General features: G+C 46.6%; 1 protein-coding gene across 1 annotated transcript; it reads left to right on the top strand.

The window, feature by feature from the left end:
• The first annotated feature begins 3,840 nt into the window (after window positions 1-3,840).
• GNRHR (gonadotropin releasing hormone receptor) lies at window positions 3,841-23,193 on the top strand. The gene is made up of 3 exons (XM_075606082.1): window positions 3,841-4,365; window positions 20,845-21,064; window positions 22,949-23,193. The coding sequence occupies exons 1-3, from the start codon at window positions 3,841-3,843 to the stop codon at window positions 23,191-23,193; spliced, it is 990 nt and encodes a 329-aa protein (XP_075462197.1).
• Window positions 23,194-23,518: the final 325 nt, after the last annotated feature.

Genomic DNA, 23,518 nt, shown 5'->3' with positions numbered 1-23,518 from the left:
AAAGGAAATTTCACCAGCAACAAAGGAAAGGGTTCTTTACAGTAAGGGCAGTTAAAATGTGGAATTCATTACCCATGGAGACTGTGATAGCAGATACAATAGATTTGTTCAAAAAAAGGTTGGACATCTTTTTAGATGGGAAGTTATACAGGGATATACCAAATAAGTATACATGGGAAGGATGTTGATCCAGGGATTAATCCGATTGCCAATTCTTGGAGTCAGGAAGGAATTATTTTTGAAGTGAAACTTCTTTAGTGGCACCTCATTCGAACTGGGGCAAAAATGGTTTGTGGAGACAGAAATGAAACGGATGTGACATCAGTGCTGGCAGTTGAGGCCGGGCTGTGTTCTGGCTCAGCCCGACCCCAACACTGACATCACACCCGCTCCACAAATCAGATGCGGCGGCGGCGGCGATAGCCGCCGGCGCCGCTCCTAATGGCCGCCACTCCCCCTACACAGCCACAGACATGCCGCTCCTAACGTCCGCAATTTCCCCCAGGTGGAGATGCGCACGGGCGGCATCCGGGGCAACCCGCTGACCGGCTCCTTGGACCAGGCCCGCTCTCTGTCCCAGCCGCGCGCTCTGCCGGGCTGGTGACTCAGACAGAGCCCCCCTGCGCATGCCATTCCTCCCACACGTCCGTCGCCGCCGTTCCTAACTGCCGCCGCTGACATGCGCGGTAGTCATGGCGACACTCACTGACAGCTCGGAGACCTCCTTGCGCTGCCGGGTGAATGAGGACGGCTTTCCCTTCTCCTCCTCCTCCCCCGCTCCCCCGCTCAACATTTACTCACAGCCGAGATCCTGCACTGGTGCGGCTGCGCCGAACTGCTGCTGCTCTCCGCGGGGGCCGTGGACGTGGTGCGGGACGTGTGAGCCAGAGCTCCTTCCAGTACTGCGGGCTGGTGACGGCGGTGAGCCCCGGGGAGGCCGAGGGGGCCACCAGCAGCTGGAGGAGTGGATGGGGAACATGAACTTTATGGCTGAGGTGATGTGGGCGCCGCTGCTGCTGATCCTGATCTCCCCGCACCTATTCCTGGCCCCGGCCTTCTCCTCTCTCTTCCCGCTGCTACCTGGCAGAGACCTGCAGGCTCTCAACTGCAGCTGGCCAGACAAGAAGAGGATCCCGGGGCTGGGTGACGTGGAGCTGCCCTCCTTGCCCCCCGAGCTACAGCTTCACATCCGGAGACTCAACCGCCTGATGGAGGGTATTGGGGTGAGAGAGGAGTGCTTCTCGTGGGGCACCTGAGTAGGATCATTGCGTGGGAGCTGGCCAGCTATCCTCAGACGAGAAACCGCAGGAAGCATACACTGACACACACACACAAAGACTTACACACACACTCACTGACTGACACATACACTCACACACTCACTGACTGACACATACACTCACACATTCACTTACTGACTGACACATACACACTCACTGACTGACACATACACACTCACTGACTGACACACATATACACGCACTCACTGACTGACGCACATACACACGCACTCACTGACTGACGCACGTACACACGCACTCACTGACTGACGCACGTAGACACGCACTCACTGACTGACGCACGTAGACACGCACTCACTGACTGACGCACGTAGACACGCACTCACTGACTGACGCACGTACACACGCACTCACTGACTGACGCACGTACACACGCACTCACTGACTGACGCACGTACACACGCACTCACTGACTGACGCACGTACACACGCACTCACTGACTGACGCACGTACACACGCACTCACTGACTGACGCACGTACACACGCACTCACTGACTGACGCACGTACACACGCACTCACTGACTGACGCACGTACACACTCACTGACTGACGCACGTACTCACTCTCTGACTGACGCACATACACACTCACTCACTGACTGACGCACGTACACACTCACTCACTGACGCACGTACACACTCACTCACTGACTGACGCACGTACACACTCACTCACTGACTGACGCACGTACACACTCACTCACTGACTGACGCACGTACACACTCACTGACTGACGCACGTACACGCTCACTCACTGACTGACACACGTACACACACACTCACTGACTGACGCACGTACACTCACTGACTGACTGACGCACGTACACACTCACTCACTGACTGACTGACGCACGTACACACTCACTCACTGACTGACACATACAGACTGACACACACACCCCAGTGATGCGCCCCCAAGTGATGTGCCTACTCCCCCGCTGCCGAGCACCTCCCATGTCCCGTACCTCCGCTGGGGGGCTGGCTGCAGCAGGAAACACAGCCCACAGCTCCACCGGGGGGAGGAGACTCAGACAGAGTTCCCCGTGTCCGCAGCTACGTCGTGTTGGGGGTAGGTCACAGAGAGAGACATACACACCACAGAGAGACACACACACACACACAAACACACTGACTGACACACACACACACTGACTGACCCACGCAGATACAAAGAATTCAGTTACTATAAATATAGATGTGCAAATAGCTAAAACATGTGGTCAAACTTTTGTGTTTTGGAAGTGAAATTGTTTTGTGATTTTTAATTAAAAACATCACCATCACAAATAAAATTTCTGTGACAAAAAACAAAGAAGTTTCACTTACTATGCGCGTGCTCAGCACACACAGCTTTTTTTTTCCCCTTAATGGGGTTTTTTGTTTGCCTTCCTCTGGATCAATAAGTAAGTATAGATATAGGATAAAGTATCTGTTGTCTAAATTTAGCATAGGTTGAACTTGATGGACGTACGTCTTTTTTCAACCTCATCTTCTATGTAACTATGTAACTATGTAACTATGTAACTGCATTTTGGGGGAAACAAAAGTCTGACAGTTTCCTGCTGAATCCTAGTCTGCCATCAGGGCAACACATAGGAATATTAATATGCGTTCTAGTAAAGCACGTTCCCGAAGAAGAATCATGTCTCACCATTTTTAGAGGGCCAGAAGAGAGCGTTCCTAACCATTATTGCGTCCCCGGTTGCCATTGTAACCAATGGACACAGAAGATAACAGAAATAGGCATAAAGAAGAAAAAAAAAAGTGTTTTTTTTTTAAGTATTTGTAAAGTATAAACTATTGATTTGTGTAAAAATACGATGGTACATTTTGGCTCAAATGCACCTTTAATGTGGAGTCTCATTTACCTTGTGTAAATCTGCACCAGATGTTAGAAGCACAATGTTGCATACCACGTTAATCAAGACAAAATCTACAATGTCTAATAACAAATAATGAATGCCTAACTAGAAGACCTCCGTGGTAAATCAATGTTCTTAAAGCACCTAAGATGTGTAATGTAAGTATATCAAGTTCATACAGCTATTATTTAGAGATCCAAATGGGTTAGTGATTTAATATTTCTGAAACAATTTGCCCAGACCTTGCATGATCTCTTGTTTTTCTCCATTCATGTGTGATTACACCCAGCATTAAGTTACATTTCTGATCCGCCTTGAACACTGTGTCCCAGGAGCACTGTTAGACTGAGATATAAATGTATTAAAAATAGCATTCCGCTCCAATTAAATGGGGCAGGTAAACCAGAATTAAATATAACTAGAGAGCTCAGGTAGATACTGTACCAAGATTACATTTGACCATGAGCCTCATTCCATATTATTCACTCTAGCATCTGTCAGAGACATCCTGACATAAGATTATCCTGATCAATATGTGTAGCCCACACAAAAACTAGGGATATAGGGCTGACGTAAGAAAGCAACAAACAAAATGATGCCATTTAAGAGCAAAATCTCATTAAACCTTCAAACCCTGTGTTCCTATGCAAATACAGACAGCATTCACTGTTGAAATGGATTGTTTCATGCAGCATGAACATGGCACAAACTCCTGCTTTGTGTCCAACCACAGTCTTCTTCTGCCTATAGGGGCCCCGGATATCCCTTCCCTGACTATTTCTGGCATGATCCGTGTGATCATCACTTTCTTCCTGTTTTTTGCTTCCGTGGTTTTAAATGGGTCCTTCCTGCTGAAGCTCCAGAGGCACCAGAAAAGGGAAAAGGTGAAGAAACCATCGAGGATGAAAGTGCTTCTCAAGAATTTAATGCTGGCCAACCTGCTGGAGACATTGGTGATCATGCCTTTGGATGGGGTGTGGAACCTCACCGTGCAGTGGCATGCTGGAGACCTTCTCTGCAAGTTCCTCAGCTTCCTCAAGCTCTTCTCCATGTACGTTGCTGCATTAATAGTGGTAGTTATCAGCTTGGACCGTTGCATAGCAATCACTATGCCCCTGAAAGTGAAGCGCGTTTCCAGCCTTGGAAAGTACATGCTTGGTTTGGTCTGGTTCCTCAGCATTCTTTTTGCAGCACCACAGGTAAATTGTACTATATTACTATTTCTTTTTCATGTCAGCTTAAATATCAGAGGAATGCTTAATCCTATAAAATGGGAAGGAAAAACGATTCACCCTCCAATGATAATAATACAGAGGGGTACTAGCTATGCCAATATGCATACTTGTGTCATTTTAGTAGCCTGCCGGATACATCAAAGGATAACAGGAGTCCTGTGACATTTTAAATATTTTAATGACCAAGCAAGGCACACTTCAGTGAGACCCCTTCATCAGGTACAGTGGACAGTGGACACCCTAACCTGATGAAGAGGTCTTCCCGAAACGTTTTACTTTGTAAATAGTCAAAATGTCCATGTGACTCCAGTAATCCTTTCATGTGTCCGACAGACTACTCAACAATCCTACAGTCCATGGGTGGAACCGATGCTCATCCCCTCTGCCAGCCCCAACTCTGTAAAACCATTTCATTATCTGTTTGTCTTACTGCCACCATTTTGCCACTGTGTATACTTCAACAAAACAAAAACGGAGGAAGATTGGTGTTTAAAATGCTCCACTCCAATGAGATGTACTACTATTTATGCAGAATATATATACTGTACTATATATATATTCAGGAATGTTCTCATAACCAATCAATCAATGTACAATTTATTAAAAATAACAACCTATGAAAAAAAATATAATCACATTAAAAGACATGAGCCATATCAAAAACGTGCAAAGAAAATTGTAAGCATCAGTCGATGACAGAAAATACCCCCATTCACAATTTACGATATCACAAAAAATACAAAAAATATACACAAATGTATTATACAATGGTGTCATAGAACTTTCAAACTGACATTACAATAAGACATAGTCAAGGTGCCGAAGTGGAGTCCTCAATCAATGTTTTAAGGTGCTATATGATGCATGCGAGAAAGGAAGAAAAACACCCCCTCAGCCAAAAAGTTCCTGATATTTATGGGTGTATAGGGATTAGGGTAGGCATTGGACAGATATAATTGGGGGTGGCTGCAGAAAACACGGCACACCCCCTAGAACCTCTTGCAGTGCATTCTCCTATATAGGTGATAATTGATCTGACACCATACAAAACGACTAATACATTGAATTAATTGGATCTGAGCTAGTAAACTCAGAGTTTCCTGGCGGCAAAACAACTGTATTGTATTGTATGTCTTTATTTATATAGCACCAAAAGTGTTCTCAGCGCTTCACAAAGAATACAGTACAGGGAATTATAATAATACAATAAGTGCAGCAAAATCAGACAATAGGAAAGGAAATCCCTGCCCCGAAGAGCTTACAATCTAAGGTTTGAGGGGAACTTACAGAGACAACAGGTGAGGGAATAAGTGCAGTACTAGATTTAGTAAAGAAAACATCCACATTGATACCTATTGGATTCTCTTGTTTTATAAACCTGGTGCAGAATCTTTGCACATTTGTGTTGATTTTGCAGCTTGGAGACTTTGATAAATGATCCTCCGTGATCAGATATTCTAACAAAATGCAACAAACAAAAAATTATATATATATATATATATTTTTTTTGTAATGTCGCTAACATACATAATTCAGAAATGTATGTACTAGGTGCAGGAAATGAGTATGGTCACTGTGTGAGATTTAATATTTTTAAGAGGATGTTGCCCCATTGGCAGTGTCGCCCCTACCCTCCATCGGCAGTGTTGTGAGCCCCATTTTAGACCTCGCGAGACCCCCTATTTCAAACCTTGCGAGCCCGCTCTATTTCGCTCCCTCTTTCCATGTATTTCTCTGCCCTCCATCTCACCTCTCACTCTCCCCCCTACATCAATTACCCCACTCTCACTCGGTCCCTGACCCCCCACCTCACGTATTTCTCTCCCCTGCATCTCACTCTTACTCCCTCTTTTCCTCGCTCACCACCTCTCTCCTTCCAATTACTCCACTCTCACTCAATTCCCCTCCTCCCCACTTATTCCCTCCCCCCTCACACAATCCCCCCCCCCCCCAAAATGTAGCCAAGTCCCCTATCCTGCCTCTGGTGCGGGGATCTGACCGGCTATCACCCGGAGCTCCATGAGACCAGGAGGTGGGGGCGGTCATTTTGTGAGTTGCGCATGCACAGTAAGGAGTGCGGTGGCCATTTTGGCTTTGGCTCCATATATGCAGAAGCAGGACAACAGGTCCCAGAATCCTTAGCGGGAGGGACTGGACACATGGGACTGTCCCAGCCAATGGGATTTGTGCAGGAGAGGAACAGGATATTTTCCGTGTGCGCGGCGCACACGCTTCAGTTCTGACTGAGGCACTGAGGAGACAGGTAGTGTTAAGGGAGCTGTAGCTTCCTTTGCTAGGCCTAGACCTTGCCCCCTAGGCCCTGAGCCATATCAGAGTCAGTGATGTAGGGAAGCCCCCAGATAGGGACGCTCTCCTTTATTCTAGAACTACACTACTGCGCTGGTGACCGGACTGCCACGCGGCGCCCCGCGGCCTGGGACAAGGTCACAGGATCCAGAGACATTGTGTGAGACCCTCCGGCTGGAGCTCACACGGCGAGGAGGATCAGAACCCTTTAGGAGAGAGGGGATTTGTGTTTGAGGCCCCACTATGTGGGACCCGCTCCAACCCTCCACGGCAAGCAGCACCTGCGTACTGGAGTACCCAGGCAGGTACCCAACATGCATCCTACATCTACATGGGGTAGCGCTACCTCACATTTGGGTGGGATTGCTGGGACAGGACACAGGGGTTATTGGTGCCACAATGTTGGGCACTCGGTTCATACTGTGGGTACCGGTTATTGTATGTTATCGTGTCAGTATGTGTGTACAGTAAAGCTAAGTTATATACATTGTGTGGTGTATTACTTATTACTGTGCATCGGTTCCTGTGAGGGGTTATCCCGCCAATGTGGGGATCCTTAATGGGTTCAGGCGCTGCACGCAAAGAGAAAGAGGTCACCCCAGGCTCCCAGAGGCGGAGGTGAGCAGACAGGTACAGCATCACGCATAGTTGCCCGCGTAGTTCCCTTAGGCATAGGGAAAGGGGGCTACATTTGGATGGGCTGCTGAGATCCAGACCTGGGGTGCCCATATCGCCAAACCAAATTTAGGGAAGCATGTTTGTACCCTCCAAACAAGAGGTCCATCAATGGCCTGTGTAGTTCCAAGAATCTCCCCGCCACGTGGTCACTGGGGGGGACTTCCCGGCCGCCACACGCCCACATCAAGTATGTACCTCCCTAAGGCAGTTTCCTGGTTTAGCTGGAGCTTGACCAATAGGTCGAAAATGGGATCCTACCTACCTGATGAAGAAAAGTCATAGTTACCGCTGGTAACGAATTGAGTGAAGATGAGGGCCACTGGACCCTGAATTTTCCGAAAACCATGTCCACTGGTTGCCCATTGATATAACCAGACCTACCGATACCAATGGTGACTTTCAGTCCGGGACCAACACCTGAGGTACCTTTGCGGGCTGAACTCTCACATCCCTTCGATATCACCAGAAGGAACGAAGCTAGCTCAGAGTCAGTCCACAGCTGCCAGTCTGACTGCTGTAGTCACCGAAGGCTCAGACTGCGGGGGAACACTACTAGTGGAGGATCTAACACAGTCCTCACAGTCCCACAACTACCGTAAACTCAAAGCTTTCTCCGGGATATCACCCACTCCCGTCAGAGAAGAAGAGTTTGGGATTTGGAGGGAACATCCTCTGCACGTGCTCGAGGAATGGTTTTGTTCCGAAGTCGTGAAGAGGCAACGGATAGTCGAGTGCCTATGGCCCCCAGCAGCCCAACTTGTGCAAATGCACCACGAGACAGAGGGGGAAGCCACCGCCCAAGAGTTGGTCGAACTCCTCAACCAGGCCTACACTGCAGAGGATGATGAAGATGAACTCTTGGCCCAGTTTCGTGCTCTCCATCAAAAGGAGGGAAAAGAGCTGTCCACGTTTGCCCGACGCCTACAATTATCCTTATGGGGATTCATCTCCTAGAAAGTAATTTCTGCAAGAGTAGTGAATGAGTACTGATTCAAGCAACTTATGAAAGGCTCTACCATTGCACACTATAGCTCTTATGATGCGAGGCACCCCTCAGCCAGAGAAACCCTTCTGCTTCCTGGAGTTGCAAGGAAGCAGGCGGTTCAATTGAATTTCCACACTCCCAACATCTCGGGAATCTTCCAAAGGGGAGAGTAAAGTGACTCCCTCCAAGAAGTCTAGTGCGATGGAGAATCCTGAGGACAATACTCCCCAGGGTCCTTCACGACAGACCCCCGTGACACCTCGGAGCACGGCTCCTAACCCTGGCTTTAATGCAACCCGAACCAACCATTGCTTTAACTGCCACCAAGAAGGTAATTTTGCACGGGACTTTCCAAAGTCAGATACTTCCACTCCAGGAGCCCTGGCCTTCGTCGTACAGTCGGCAGAACAGCTGTCCACATCCTCAAATAGTTCCCCTGTGCCAAGCCCGAAAAGGAGCCCCAATCTAATGTCTACAATCGAGTAGGAACTGCGGCCATAATATGAGTACTAGTGGAGGGCCTCTACTCTTCTGCATTGCTGGACACTGGCCCGCAAGTGACCATCATCTAATGGCCATTTTACGCCCTGCATCTAAAGCATCTGCCTATGCAGTCAGCAGAGAAAATAAAATTGTGGGGTCCTAGTAGCGAGGACTACCCCATTGATGGCATGGTTCAAGTGCGATTGGATATACTGCAGCTCAACACCAACAAAACCCACCCCATGGAACTGGGAGCCTTGGTATGTCCCGAGCCCCGGAACATCCAAATTCCCCCATCATATTGGGGACTAACGCCGATGTAGTGCGAGCCCTGATCAGGGCCTATCTGCAAGAAGCCAGAGAATTACCCCTATCATCTCTGCGGATTCACCCCGTATTCAAAGAAGAGTACTATAGGATCTCTGCCCAAGAAGGATTTGGACAATTCTTCAATCTTGAGAAGGGGTTGAGAGAGATTCCACCAGGGGGAGTGAGGCACATGGCTGCTGTACCTAACTACCCGGGCCGCGACGAGGCTGACTGGTACATTTCACTAGAGACCATGCCCGAAGAGGGCGCAAAGAGAGGGTTCAATGTGGTGCCAGAGATGAAGGAGTGGAAGGCTTCACTTGGCGCAAAGAGAGGGTTCAATGTGGTGCCAGAGATGAAGGAGTGGAAGGCTTCACTTTCTCGCCGGTTCAAGGTGACCACCCAGAATATCTCACCTCATTCTACAGCTCTCTCCAGCTGCAGGCCTTTCCCTCACTCTGTCCCACACCGAGCTTCTGCCGCGTGCGGGGCAGCTCTGACTTCTGCACACACCGGAAGAAGCCTGGGCTGAGCTTCCGGCGCGCACTGGCATGATGGAGGCCCTTTGACGCGCTTGGTCAGAAGGGTGGGACAGAGTGAGGGAGAGGCTGGCATCTGGGGAAAACTGGGGGCCTGGCAGCTATTAAAGGTCGGGCCCAACTGCTTTGTCCAGCTGCCGGGCCCCCGCAGATACCGAGCCCTGGACACTTGTCCTAGCTGTCCCCCCCTTTCGGTGGCCCTGTGTATGCACTTCAAAACCATGTTATGGTACTTGGTAGGGGAAACAAGTTAGTGGCATTTCTGTAGATTCTTCCTCTTTTATTATATATTCCTTGTTTCAGTATTAACGTATTCAATTCCTTTAACATCAACTGAGCTTCTAAAATGACGTTGTTCTTCTGAATAATCTTATTTTCAGACTCAATATCTTCTAAAATAGGCTGTAGTATATAGTATTAAGATGTGAAAGATCAGTAGCCTTCAGATTTATCATGTTGACATACATCTGGGGAATTGCTATGTGTCACACATAATGAATCAACAAAGCATTACAAATGAATTCCAGAAAAGTAGCTGAACAGGTTGCACAAATAGCAGAATAACATAAGTGTAGGAATCTCCATCCACTTTGATTCAGATTCTTCTTGGTCATCCGGTCTTCAGGATAGTGTATCCGCATCAATATTGCTGTGACCAGGTTGTTAAAGGTGCCTAAAGTCATATGATGTTAAAGCTGTCATTCACCTTTGTCAAGTAACAATCAACCTTGCAGCAGTGGAATGTAACTCAAAGGGTTGTTATCAGTCTTCACCAGGACTCTAGCTCGACAGAGATAATAATGGATAGTAATACAATGGCTCACTTGACAGTAAGGAATTCCAGCTTATGGACAGGACACATTCTCTCAAAAGAATTTACTGTACTAGACACCTAGCAAAAAAAGAGAAAGAGTGATGTGAATAGCGCTAAGAAGACAATAATAAAGAGTGAGCCCTGGCTAGGGAAAAAAACCTTAATGGGGTACTAGGCTGCCTGGTGGAATCTGATAGCACAATCAGGATGGAACAACGAGACACCTAGCAAAAGATACAGGTCTCCATTCTCCCTGATGCTAATGGAAGAACACGGCACCTAATCCTACAAATCTGACAAATATGACATTCATAGGGTTTGTTGGATCTGTAAAAGCCAATGCAGGAGCAATTGTTAGCTTCTGGATATAGTTGTAAAAGCATTCAGATATTTCCCTGTCCATCTCTCTCCAAGGGGTTTAGATGCCTTTTATTAAGACTCTGCGGTTTTGGATATATTGTTATTCTTATCCATAGGAGGATATCAGTTTGACTTGTATATCAAAGGAAGTAATATAGACGAATAACCTTTCACAACATTTTGGTAAAATCTGCAACCTAGAAATAATTGTAAAGCTTTGAATTATGTGGGAATTGGTCAAGAGGTCAACGCTTCAATTTATTCGGACAAAACTGATACTTGTCCACTGAGAGTTTAAGTCAATTTGCTTCCTATCTATTAATAATTTGAAGAAGTTTTTCCTCATGTTCTTCCAGGGTTCAATTAAGTTATCTCAATAGACAAACTTACAAGCGATTCATATCACCAACAGTTTTCTCAATTAAACACTGAAACATTGCAAGAGCTTCAGAAATATCTTGCGATATATGTTTGAATTGTTAAAAATCTAATTCGGTGCACTAGTGTTTGATAGTACATGCTTCTGAGATCCAAAACAGAAATTCAACTAATTCAAGCAAGGCAGGCATGTGAATTGGTCTGGAATGGTCCTCTTATTAGAGGTCCAATAGTCATCACACATTTTCACAGCCCCTATTCTTCTGTCTCACCACCACTATGGGAGATGTATAGGGACTTCAGGATTCCCTGATAACTCCAACACATAGCAATTCTTGTAGATGCTTGCACACATCTTTAATATCTCCTGGGGGTGATCTTTTGGACTTTCACCTAAAAGTTGAATGCGGTCTTTTACACAACAGAACTTCTTTGGTGGCACCTGCAGGGTTTTGATGGGGAAAATATCATTGCTTGTCACGAAAATGCTTAACTCAAGTTACGTCATGGCCTGACCATACTCGGTACATACGCACAAGAGGCCGCCCGACTCCACGCATGCGTAGAAGGGGCCACCAGACAACACGCTTGCACTGAAGGGGAAAGACACACACAAAAGGGGACACAGAAACACACACAAGGGGACACACACACAAGAGGACAGACAAGGGAACACACACAGAAAGGGGTACACACACAGAAACACACACACACACACACACACAAAAAACACACATACACCGAAGGGGACACACATACACCACTGTTAATAGAGGAATTCCAAGTGAGAATAAATTAAGAAGTGCAAATAGCAACATTTTTATAAATGTAACATTTATAATAAAAAAGGCAGGAGTGGAAAACATGCAAGGTGTATACACATGTAACAGTGTCCCCCTCCCCCAATCTCACATAGGGTCTCCTAAAGGAACTATCTCTCTGGTTACATGGGTCTTGTTTGTGCATACCTGCTGGTAACAGGGGGCCCTGAGTCTCCCGCGATGACATGGGGATAACAGGACAGGCTTCTGGGGCTGTGCCTGAATCTTTCTTACTGGTGCAGTGCCTCCATCTTGTGCAGCCCCCAGCTGTGTGAGGTGGAGTACCTGCAAAAGAAATGTATCTCCCTCCCGGTATACTCCACTCTCAGGCAGGAGGTATAAATAAAAGCAGATGTTCTTTATTGGTCATTCCTGATTCAGCAGCACAGTCTTTATCACAGCACACAACACTCAAAGGTTGTCACCTTCAGGATGTCCCAGGACACCACTCCTAGTCAGGGTCCTAGGAGCTGTCCTTGCTCTTCTCTTACTCCCTTGTGTAGTAAGAGGAATATCTCTCCCCTCTCCCAGAGGGAGGGCCTTAAGGGTACCAGTGCCCTGGCAGCTTGCTGAAACAAACTATCCTCTCTCAAAGCTGGAGAGGAACTCCCTAAAACAGGAAGTGGTAATTAATTTAGTACAGATCCAGTAGACTCACCCCTGTGCCTTTTACTGACAAAAGGCCTGAGCACTACCTTCTTTGACCAACTCAATTACAGTGTGTGGGGCAAACCCAGATTAACTCCTGGCAAACCTGCCCTTACCAGGGATAACAGGGGGAGAACAGAATAATAGCCCAAACCTACCAGGGCTATACACATATAACACGTGAATTGTATATAGATTAATATAGTAACTGTAATGATTATAAAAATATAAAAATCAGGGTCTGTGTGCCGAGCACGCACATTCTAAGTCAAACTTCTTTGCGTTCTGTCACTGAAATTGTGCTTTGATTTTAATGATTTACATTGAATGAAAGACTTTTGTGAGTAATGGCATTTAGATACAATAAAATACAAAAATCTATGTATCTTACTTTAGTTATCATAAGTCAATTATATCATGTATTCCAAGTGATAGTATGTAAATTTCAACACAAAAATAAATAAAATAAATTATACTCTCAAATCTCTTTCATTGAATTAAAAACATCACCAACACAAATACAATTTATGTGACAAAACACAAAGAAGTTTCACTTACAATGCTCGTGCTCAGCACACACACCCTTTTTTCTGCAATTGTTCTTTCTAATAAGGTAGTATAGCTGAATCTCCAAAATTAAAGAGGTCAACAACTGATGTTAGAGCAGTAAAGATGTTCTCCACTACATGCAGTCGAGCAAAGATGGTCCCTTTTCAAATGTGTACAGGATGCGTATTGAAGTTTCTGACAATAACAATGAGGCTCTTCTGTGTACTATCAGGTAAGGATACTATACCAGCCTTCACCATTAAGCCTTGAGGAATGATTGGTATCTGATGATTGGTATCTTTTTCCTCCCGCAAAGTATTAATAGATTTCCTCCCGATATTACCTTTAATAATTTCCCTCTATCACATTCTTCTCCAGGTGGATGACAATATTTACTCTTGATACTTTAACTTCTTTACCCACCACTCTATCCTCAGCAGTGGGATCAAGCTTTCTCGAATTGTTGCGCTCAGATGGTTACGGTGATACTTTCCCATAAGGAAGATTCATCTTCTCAACAAGTTTACTTACATTCCCAGCATTATCACAATCATAAGCCTTATGGTTGTCTTCCTCACATCTAAAACATAACCAATGAGTTTTTGACAGGGTTCCAAAATTATATCGTCCATGTAAAGCAGATGTAATCCCTCTCCCTGGGCAAAAAGTGTTACTACGTTGATCAGTATTACTTACCTTTTCTCCTGATACAAAATGCCTTCCAATCTGTTAAGAAGTATGTATGTGTAGCCCCCTCTTTCCCCCGTGTGTAAGTGAACTACGTGTGCTGCCGTTACCTGTGGCTCACAGAAGGCCTGAGCCTCCACAGCTGGGAGCCTGGGGTGAGCTGTCGTTCTCCTCGGTGCAGCGCCTCCACCTGAGAGGGATCCCAGCGCAGCGGGATATTCCCTTTCAGGACCCCTTACAGTGAAATGATACACACACCAGTATATAACAATTGGTTTACTAACAGCAGAATAACGATATAACGGTACCATACAATATAACACACACAATACAATAATAACACAGGGTGGGTGCCCCCAAAGTACATAGGGTAGGTGGCACCAATACCCCTGGTGTCCTCCCCAAATGAGAGTCAGTGTAGGGAGTAGCGCTACCCCTGTGAACCGTTGGTGCACTTTACCTCCCTGGGCACTCCTGTACCCAGGTACCGCTGAATGAGCAAAAAGGATCCGTCTGATCCCACAACATCTGCTGAATCCTCTCTCTCTGGTCCGCATAGGCTTTCACCTCTTGAGGGACCTCCAGCTGGAGGGTGTCCCTTAATGTCTATAGTTGCCTGTGGTCTGATCCCAGACCGCAGGCTGCAGCTCACCACGAGGCGTCTCTTCACTGGTGCTACACCTGACACTATAAGGCTAAAAGGTAGCATCCCTGTCTGGGGTCTTCCCTATAGCAGCCATAATCTAGAAGGGGACTTAGGACCTAGCTGGGACTTTAGGGACAAACCTAGTCCTAGTCCAGGGGAGAACTGGTCCCTGGACACTACCTCAACGGTTCTCCCCTTCTTCCAACTGCCAGCAACTGCCTGTAACTCTAGCAACTGCCTGTGTCAACAATCTACATTCAACATTCTACCTGCATGTCCCTCAGGCTCCTGGGACTTGTAGTCCCTTGGGAACCTCTCTTAAGATGACCACCACAATTCTGGGGAGTGCGAATGCACAAAGACTCCATTGCGCATGCGTGAATTTAAAATGGCCGCTACAACATCTCGCCCCTCAGCGCATGCACATGGCTGCGCATGTGCAAACTAGAAGATGGCGCAGAGCTCCGCCGCTCCCATACACTGTAGCCGTCCTCCTCCCCGGCATCGAAGGTAAGAGGGGACATGGTTACATATGTCTATACAGTATATCTTTATTTATATAGTACTAAACATGTACATAGCGCTTTATAGCAGTAAACATTAGGAAAAGGAGCTCCTGCCCCGAAGAGCTTACAATCCAAGTGGTAAGTATAGGGTGACCAGATTTTGTAATCTAAAAACCGGGACACATAAAAAAATATTTATAAAACAAACTGTGCCCCCCCTTCTCTCTCCTCCCTCTCTCTCTCCTTCCTCACCCCCATCCTCTCCTCCATCTCCCCCCATCCTCTCCTCCCTCTCCCTCATCCTCTCTCCTCCCTATCCCCTCATCCTCTCTCTCCATCTTATCTCCATCTTCCCTCATTCCCAACCTCTCTCCTCCCTCTCCCCCCACCTTCTCCCCATCCTCTTTCTCCTCCCTCTCCACTATCATCTCGCTCCTCCCTCTCCCCCTATCCTCTCTCTCTGCCATCCTTTCTCCTCCCTCCCCGGCCATCCTCTCTCCTCCCTCTTCCCCATCCTCTCTCCCCCCTCACCCCCATTTTCTCTCCTCTCTCTTCCCCACCCTCTCTCCTCCCTCTCCCCCATCCTCTCTCCTCCCTCTCCCCCATTATCTCGCTCTCTTCTCCCTCTCCCCCATCATCTCTCTCCTTCCACCCTCTTTCCTCCCTCTCCCCCATCCTCTCTTCTCCCTCTCCCCGCATCCTCTCTCCTCTCTTTCCCCATCCTCTCTCTCCCATTATCCCATCCTCTCTATCCTCCCTCTCCCCCATCTTCTCTTTCCTCCCTCTCAGCACATCCTCTCGTCTCCCTCTCCCTCCATCCTCTCCCTCTCCCCCCTAACCTCTCTCCTCCCTCTCTCCCTCCTCTCTCCTCCCTCTCCCATCCTTTCTCCTCTCTCTCCCCATCCTCTCTCTCCCATTTCCCCATCCTCTCTATCCTCCCTCTCCCCCATCTTCTCTTTCCTCCCTCTCAGCACATCCTCTCGTCTCCCTCTCCCCCCATCCTCTCTCCCTCTCCCCCCAACCTTTCTCCTCCCTCTCCCCCATCCTCTCTCCTCCCTCTTCCCCATCCTGTCTCGTCCCTCTGCCCCCATCCTCTCGCTCTCTTCTCCCTAACTCCCATCCTCTCTCTCCTTCCATCCTCTTTCCTCCCTCTCCCCCGTCCTCTCTCCTCCCTCTCCCCACATCCTCCCTCTCCCCACATTCTCTCTCCTCCCTTTCCCCACATCCTCTCTCCCTCCTCTCTCCTCCCTCTCCCATCTTCTCTCTCCCATTTCCCCATCCTCTCTATCCTCCCTCTCCCCCATCTTCTCTTTCCTCCCTCTCAACACATCCTCTCATCTCCCTCTCCCCCCATCCTCTCTCCTCCCTATCCCCCCAACCTCTCTCCTCCCTCTCCCCGTCTTCTCTCCTCCCTATCCCCCTCCTCTCTTTCTCTCATCCCTCTCCCCATCCTCTCTTTCCTCCATCTCACCCCATCCTCTCTCTTTCTTCTCCCCATTCTCTCTCTCCTCCTCCCTTAATCTCTCTCTTCTCCAGCCCCCGATATAAACATACACAGACATCTACAACACCATATACACACATACCAAACCATGAAACAATAGTGTAATACGCACACATATCATATACAAATATACATTTATATTAAATATATAAAAACACTCTAAATATACAACATATATATGCACATAATGAATGGAACCCACACATATGCATTAAAAATACCCAACAAACGTACACACTCTAGACAGGAGCCGGGAGATCTATAGAGGAGCAGTTATGGAGGGCTCTGTATTGCCACCTGCTGCCTGGAAATTGTAGTGTTTAAGCAGCCAGACAGCCCTGTTCTCCTCCTCCCTCCTACTGACTAGAAGTGTTCTAATCTGACCACCCCGCGTTCCGCTGGCATCCTCCTCTGACCTCCGTCAGCATCCGGACCTCATCCAACCTCCGCTCTCCTCCTTCCAGCCCAAACTGAGACATTTTGACAATTGTCGGGAAACCGGGACAGGTCATTAAAAACCGAGACTGTCCCAGCTAACCCGGGATAGTCCCGGCTAACCCAGGACGTCTGGTCACCGTAGGTAAGGAAGGAGAACTGAGAGACAGTAGGGGGGTGTTATGGTTGCAAACACGGAGAGAGGAAAATACATCTATGGAGTGGGCACTCAGGGCCTGAGTATTGTTCTGCTCATGAGAGGATGGTGTTGTCTAAAAACAGCAACTGCACTCTTAGGCTTTGTTCAGGGTGCCTGCTTTGCGATGTGAGCGCGCACGTTCGAAACAAAGTATTTAAAGTAAATATCAGTTGACAGGGTAGAAGCTACCCTGTCGCCGAAGTACGGAGTTGACGCTTGCTACAGTTTGCATAAACAACTCAAGTTGTTTTTTCAAGCTGCAGCAGCTTCACTGGTAATTCGGCAAACAATGAAATCATTCGGGAAAGTGTAGTGAGAAGAGCAACACCCATCCCTAACCTCAGGTCTGTAGACTCGCCTCCTGAACACTTGAAAAAGTCTGCTGGGGATGATGTGCACACATCGCCCAGCAGACTGACGCGCGCAAACATGGACGCGCGCCATTCACCTCCTGTATCTGCAACCCTGAACGAGGCCTTAGCACACTAAATAAATCAGATCTGCTGCACTACAGTGGAATAGATTAACCACTTAAGTAATCACACCACATCAATGTAAGTAGGATATGAGTGATTAAAACATAATTTTATTATGCAATTAATAAAATAAGTGGTGCTAACAGTGGCAATGTAGGTAAATGATCATTTTCACATATGAGACGTAAACAGACAAAAATTCAAAAATTCAGACAAAAAAAAGGTAAGTAATAAAAGATCTGCACTATAAGGTGTTGATGATAGGGAACAAGCTAAAACAGGAGATATTGCTGCTCCCCAAAACAAGGAAAAGGATACTTATATTCACTGGTGCTCCTTGTTCAGGGAATCCCTGTCTGCACCAAGTTTCAGCAATCAGATAAGAAGCCGGGCACAACAGATATCTGGAAAAAAAATAATAATAATTACTTGGCCCAATAAATAGTTTTTTTTTTTTTTTTTGCACAAATCCGTTGTGCCCGGCTTCTTATCTGATTGTTGATGATAGGGAAACACACTCGCAGAAACCCCACTTATCCCAATTTATTCCCCCCAGGATGTTCGTAAAGGAGGTGGATCAATATGTAAAATATCCTCATCAGAATGGTCACAACCTGGTTACAGAGTGTTGTCCATGAAAATAGTTAAATTGCTATTGTCAATTGCAGTACGGAGTCCATGCCTTTTCATTCTATGCTTGATACGTTGCTGTATCTAGGTAGTCTGCACCCAAAGTTGACTGTCCTAACCCCTTTTTCAGTGGGCACCCTGTTTTTCTTTGCCTATATGTCTATCTTGCAGCAGGCACTGTGCTTGTTTTCCAGTAAGCAGAATCGGAAGGGCTAATGTCGTATCCCTACAGTGTAAGGATCCGCGCTGCGGGTACCCCCGCTTCCAGCGCCTCCTTACCTTTTCTCCCTGCTGCTCGGGCTCCCCGGCGGTGTGCCTCAGTCCTCGCGGTCTCTCCCACGGCTGCTCCTGCACTTCCGGGTCGCGCGCATCACCCTTACGGGCGCGCGCGGACTTAGGCTTCCATTTACCGGCACCGGGCACCTGACTCCGCCTCCTCAGGTGCAGCGCGCGCATCACACTCTTCCCTGCCCCTGCTCCACCAGGTCCACCCCCCAGGCACTTCCCTCCTATCAGGATCTCCCCCGTCCGCTCCTCTGCTCCTCCCCTTCCTCTGATAGGCCCCAGCCCACTATTTAGTCTCCCCTCACCATTACCTCTTTGCTCTGCATAGCTTCTGTACCTTGGTGCTGTCTGCTTGTGCCTGGCTCTCTTGTCTTTCAGTACCCTGTTCCTGTCCCTGGATATTCTGCTGACCTCCCTGGAATTTGACCCTCGGCTTTGGACTCTCTACCTTCCTGACCTCTATATCCTTTGGACACGGCTTACGGACCCCTACTACGCTGCTCTCTCCACTCCATGACCCAGGCTTACGGACACTCTACCACGCTGCCCTCTCTACACCTAGACCATTGGCTTGCGAACTTTACCATTCAACACCGGAGTTGGCAAGTACTGAACTTTGTCTGTTTTTGTTATCAGGACTAGCTACTCTACTTCCACACTCTGGCCGTGCCCCCGTTTGCTGTTAGGTGTGTGGTATTACTCCTTTCCACCTCAGTCCCGGGGTCTCGTCTGGCTTGTGGGCAGGCCAAGCGTTACATACAGCTACCTAACTGTAGTGAATGACCACAGTTAATAATTAATTATATGGGGCAGCAGTTTTATTTTTTTCTTTAGTGTTGTTCATATGCCTGTCTGGTGTTTGCATTCCTCAACGTTATATAGTTATTGAACCTTTATATTGTAAAATGCTGCATGAATGCACAATAATGTTATACCTTTTAAAATAATGCACTGTGTATCATGCTGCCTAAGTCCTGTGATATTATCATGGGAGACATTGTGCGATCTTCCATAAATGTGAATCAACCAATACTGACTGGAAAAGTGCCTGTTTGATAACACTTTGGGTGTCTTGTGCCCAAAGTTTTTTTTATAGAGATTGTGGTGCAAATTGGTTGGTACGGTTCATCCTCTGGCCAATAATGTATTACTATACTTCTTTTCCCTAGTACCATATACAAATAACATTGCAGCAGAACTTCTCTCTGTGGCAGATTGTATACTCTGTTGAGTATTGCGTATATATATATATATATATATATATATATATGTATATATATATATATATATATATATATATATATATATATATATATAATTTTACTGTGTGCAAACCGAGAGCTCTCTTTTAAAAGATAATATGGGTTATATGTCAAAGTCTCCTGCCTGCAAACTGGGGCAAAGAAACTGCACCAGATTTAGTAAGTGAAATTATTTACATTACAACTAATTGGACTTTCATGTTTAATCTTGTGCAGTCGTATTGCACCAGTTTACCCTAGGTATGCAACTAAGGGACGTTGATAAATGACCCCCAAAATTTTCTGATAGTCCTGTCCAGTGCTAATAATAAACTCCTTAACTTGGTCCAAGACACTGAAATATTAAAGTAAGAGATTGCAAAAGAAAAGGGTTCTCAATGCAATATGTACAGAGGAATACAGTTATGTTGGGAAAATTATATCTAAACAAGAAGCAAGAAACAAGAAGCAAGAGGCTGCTTGTGCAGAGTTTCTCAACTCCAGTCCTCAAGCCCCTCCAACAGGTCAGGTTTTCAGGATATCCCTGCTTCAGCACAGGTGGCTAAATCAGAGGCTCAGTCGACTGAGCCTTGGATTAAGCCACTTGTGCTGAAGCAGAGATATCCTGAAAACCTGACCGGCTGGGAGGCTTGAGGACAGGAGTTGAGCACCCCATTTGTAACGGATTTACAGTAGGTCAGTGTTTACAAAGGATTCAAAGTGATACTTAAGTAAAGGATTGAAAAAACATCTTTTCACTTCTGAATTGTGATGTTTCATGACTGAGGGTTTTATCCGCCAGAGTCTAGTGTCTGTAAATCTGCATAAAACCGCTTAAGTAAGAAGCGTCAGATTGACCAGGTGCTGTTTTTTATACCAGTGTTACCCCAGTTTGCACCCAGAAGACTTTCATAGGTAGTCCACTAAACATCATTGTGTCTGTATGATGACTCCCAAGCTCAGTTGTTTATTTTCAGGGTGATATCCATAGTGAATGACACTAACGCAGAGGGGTCTTTTTCTCAATGCGTCACGCATGGAAGTTTCCCTGAGTGGTGGCAACAGACCGTATACAACCTGTTCACCTTCAGCTGCCTCTTCATCATTCCTCTCCTGCTTATGCTGGTGTGCAACATCATCATTATCCTCACCATGACGCAGGTGCTGCATCGAGACAGCAAAAGTGAGTATAGTGTGTGGCAGATAATCACGCTACAATGGCACAGATAATCAAGAGAATTGGGTCACTGAGTCCAGATGTAAGGAACATTGTTGTCTATTGATCAAACAAGAACATCATTGCTGGACCCTCTAAAGCAGGACTATTCAACTTACGGTCCGTGGGCCAAATCCGGCCCACAGAAGACCTTGGGGTGGCCATTGCCATTGGACTGCTCCTGCTAATTAAATATCACTTGTGAAGGGAAATACGTGCCCACAGAAACTCACTTTTAAGCAAAGTTAATGCAAATATATATTCTACATTTATCATACCCGTACCATAAAGGTATACTTTTAAACTCGTTTTTTAAATGTAATTTCAATTACAAGATCATATTCGTGTGGCCCCTCTACGCATAGATCTTTTCCAATCTGACCCCTTTGAAAAGCTAGATGAAAATCTCTGCTCTAGTGACGAACTTACAAACAAGGGATGTGGGGACACTAAGGGTAACTGGTTACTCAACCGTAGTACAGTGCTCGGGTCTGACAGTAAGAATAGAGTGCACTTGTTTTCTGAAACCTTCTTATAGGGAGCTGACCTGGTGGCCAATCTTACTTTCTCTGCTCCTGTTTCTCGTTCCACTTTTTTGAATTCTCAGTCCTTACTGACTCGCCTGCTACTAAACCTAATTAAAAGAAAAACCTTTTTCCCAAATGTAAAATCCTTTGCTGTTTCTGCCAGCTTGAATTGGAAAACTCCCTGCAAAGACAGGGCAGTTCTACTCAACTTGGGTCAGTTTGCAACACTGGATTTTGTACAAAGGAGATGATCTTGGTATTTTCTTGTGCTAGTTTCTTATGACCATGGAGAATGTCAGTCTTTCTTTAAGCCCCTTTATTTATTAAAGGACCTGAAACATTTAGCAAATAATTCTGGGTCATTTATAAAAGTACTGTATCCCATTATCAAAACTTGTAGAAAACTAGTTCACAAAAACATCAGCAGATCATATCGTGAAATTCTGGGGAAACCCTCTCCCCCCCCCCCCCCCCCCGACCTCTCTCTGTCTTCCCCCCTCCGTCTCTCATGCCATTCCACCGGTCTTTCGCTCCCACCCCTCTCTCACTTCCACCCTCTCTTCCCCTCTTGCAATCCCCCTATCTCTTTCTCTCTCACTCCCCCCTCTCTCTTCCCGTTACACTCGCCCCTCTGGCTCTTACCATGTTACCCTCACCCCTCTCTCAATTCCCCTGTTACCCTTGCACCTCTCTCTCTCTACCCCTGTTACAGTCTCCCCTCTCTCATTCCCTCTTACACTCGCCCCCTCTCTCTTTCCCTTACAGTGCCCCCTCTCATTCCCTTACACTTCCCTCTCTCTCTCTCTTCCCCTCTTACTCTCCCCATCTCTCTCTTCCCCCTTTGCACTCCCCCCTCTCTCTGTTCCCCATTTACGCCACCCTCACACTCCTCCACCTCCCCCCCCTGTTCCACTTTTACAATCCCCCCTCTCACGTTTTCCATCTTACACTCCCCCCTCTCTCCGTGTTCCCCTCTTACACTCCCCCCTCACTCCTCCACTTCCCCCCCTACCACTCAATGCTCCCTGCTCTCACTCAATCACATAACTCTTCCCCCACCCCCAACAATCTGGTGCTGCGCCGGTGCTGACCGGAGAAGGGGGTTCCCAGGTGAACCCCGGGCTGCCACCGCTGCGACTGGGTAGCCGCCAGGCCTGGGACAGTTGTCCAAGTTCTCTCCCCCTCTTGGCCTTGGAACCCTCTGGGGATGCACTGGTCTATACAGTATTTCTGGTGTCCTTTTTACTTTCAGTTATATGTTACCACTGGCATTTAATAAACTTTTAGTGTATATTAAAATATGTTTTTTGCTCCTTTATCTCAGAGCTGGACTTAAATCGCACAAAGAACAACATCCCTCAGGCTCGTCTGAAGACCTTAAAGATGACGGTGGCTTTCGCAACGTTGTTCATTGTCTGCTGGACTCCGTATTATGTTCTAGGCATTTGGTACTGGTTTGAGCCAAATATGATGAGCAGAGTGTCTGATCCTGTCAACCACTTCTTCTATTTATTTGGCCTATTGAACCCATGCCTGGATCCACTGATATACAGCTACTTCTCTATGTGATATAAATGTTGAGGCATTGATTGAGTTTTAGGTCACTGAGTAAGGGAGCATTTTTAAACTCGCTGAGTAAATTTAATGGGCGTCCCATAAAGAAGCATGTAGCTGTAGTAAATTGAAAGCCCTCAACAATTTAACACACACTGGTTGTATCTGTTTAATAAAATTAAGATGAGCAATATTTACTAAGCAGTCTTCTGCCATAATACACATTCTGCTTCTGGAAGACTCCTTATTAAATTTGGGCCGTAGCCACATCGGCCTTACTGTGAAAAGATCATTAACAAATATTACAGCATATACAGTACATGGCGGTTTTGTTAAGCGT

The sequence above is a fragment of the Ascaphus truei genome, chromosome 1 (genome assembly GCF_040206685.1).
Source record: "Ascaphus truei isolate aAscTru1 chromosome 1, aAscTru1.hap1, whole genome shotgun sequence".
Classification (NCBI taxonomy): domain Eukaryota; kingdom Metazoa; phylum Chordata; class Amphibia; order Anura; family Ascaphidae; genus Ascaphus; species Ascaphus truei.
This window is presented reverse-complemented; position numbering and strand designations above follow the sequence as displayed.

What these genes read in the sequence shown, in the direction of transcription:
- GNRHR (XM_075606082.1), top strand. Translation starts at nt 3,841, where the DNA reads ATGGATTGTTTCATGCAGCATGAACATGGCACAAACTCCTGCTTTGTG. An exon ending in TTCTTTTTGCAGCACCACAG is followed by an intron (nt 4,366 to 20,844) that starts GTAAATTGTACT and finishes TCCCAAGCTCAG; the next exon opens with TTGTTTATTTTCAGGGTGAT. An exon ending in GCTGCATCGAGACAGCAAAA is followed by an intron (nt 21,065 to 22,948) that starts GTGAGTATAGTG and finishes CCTTTATCTCAG; the next exon opens with AGCTGGACTTAAATCGCACA.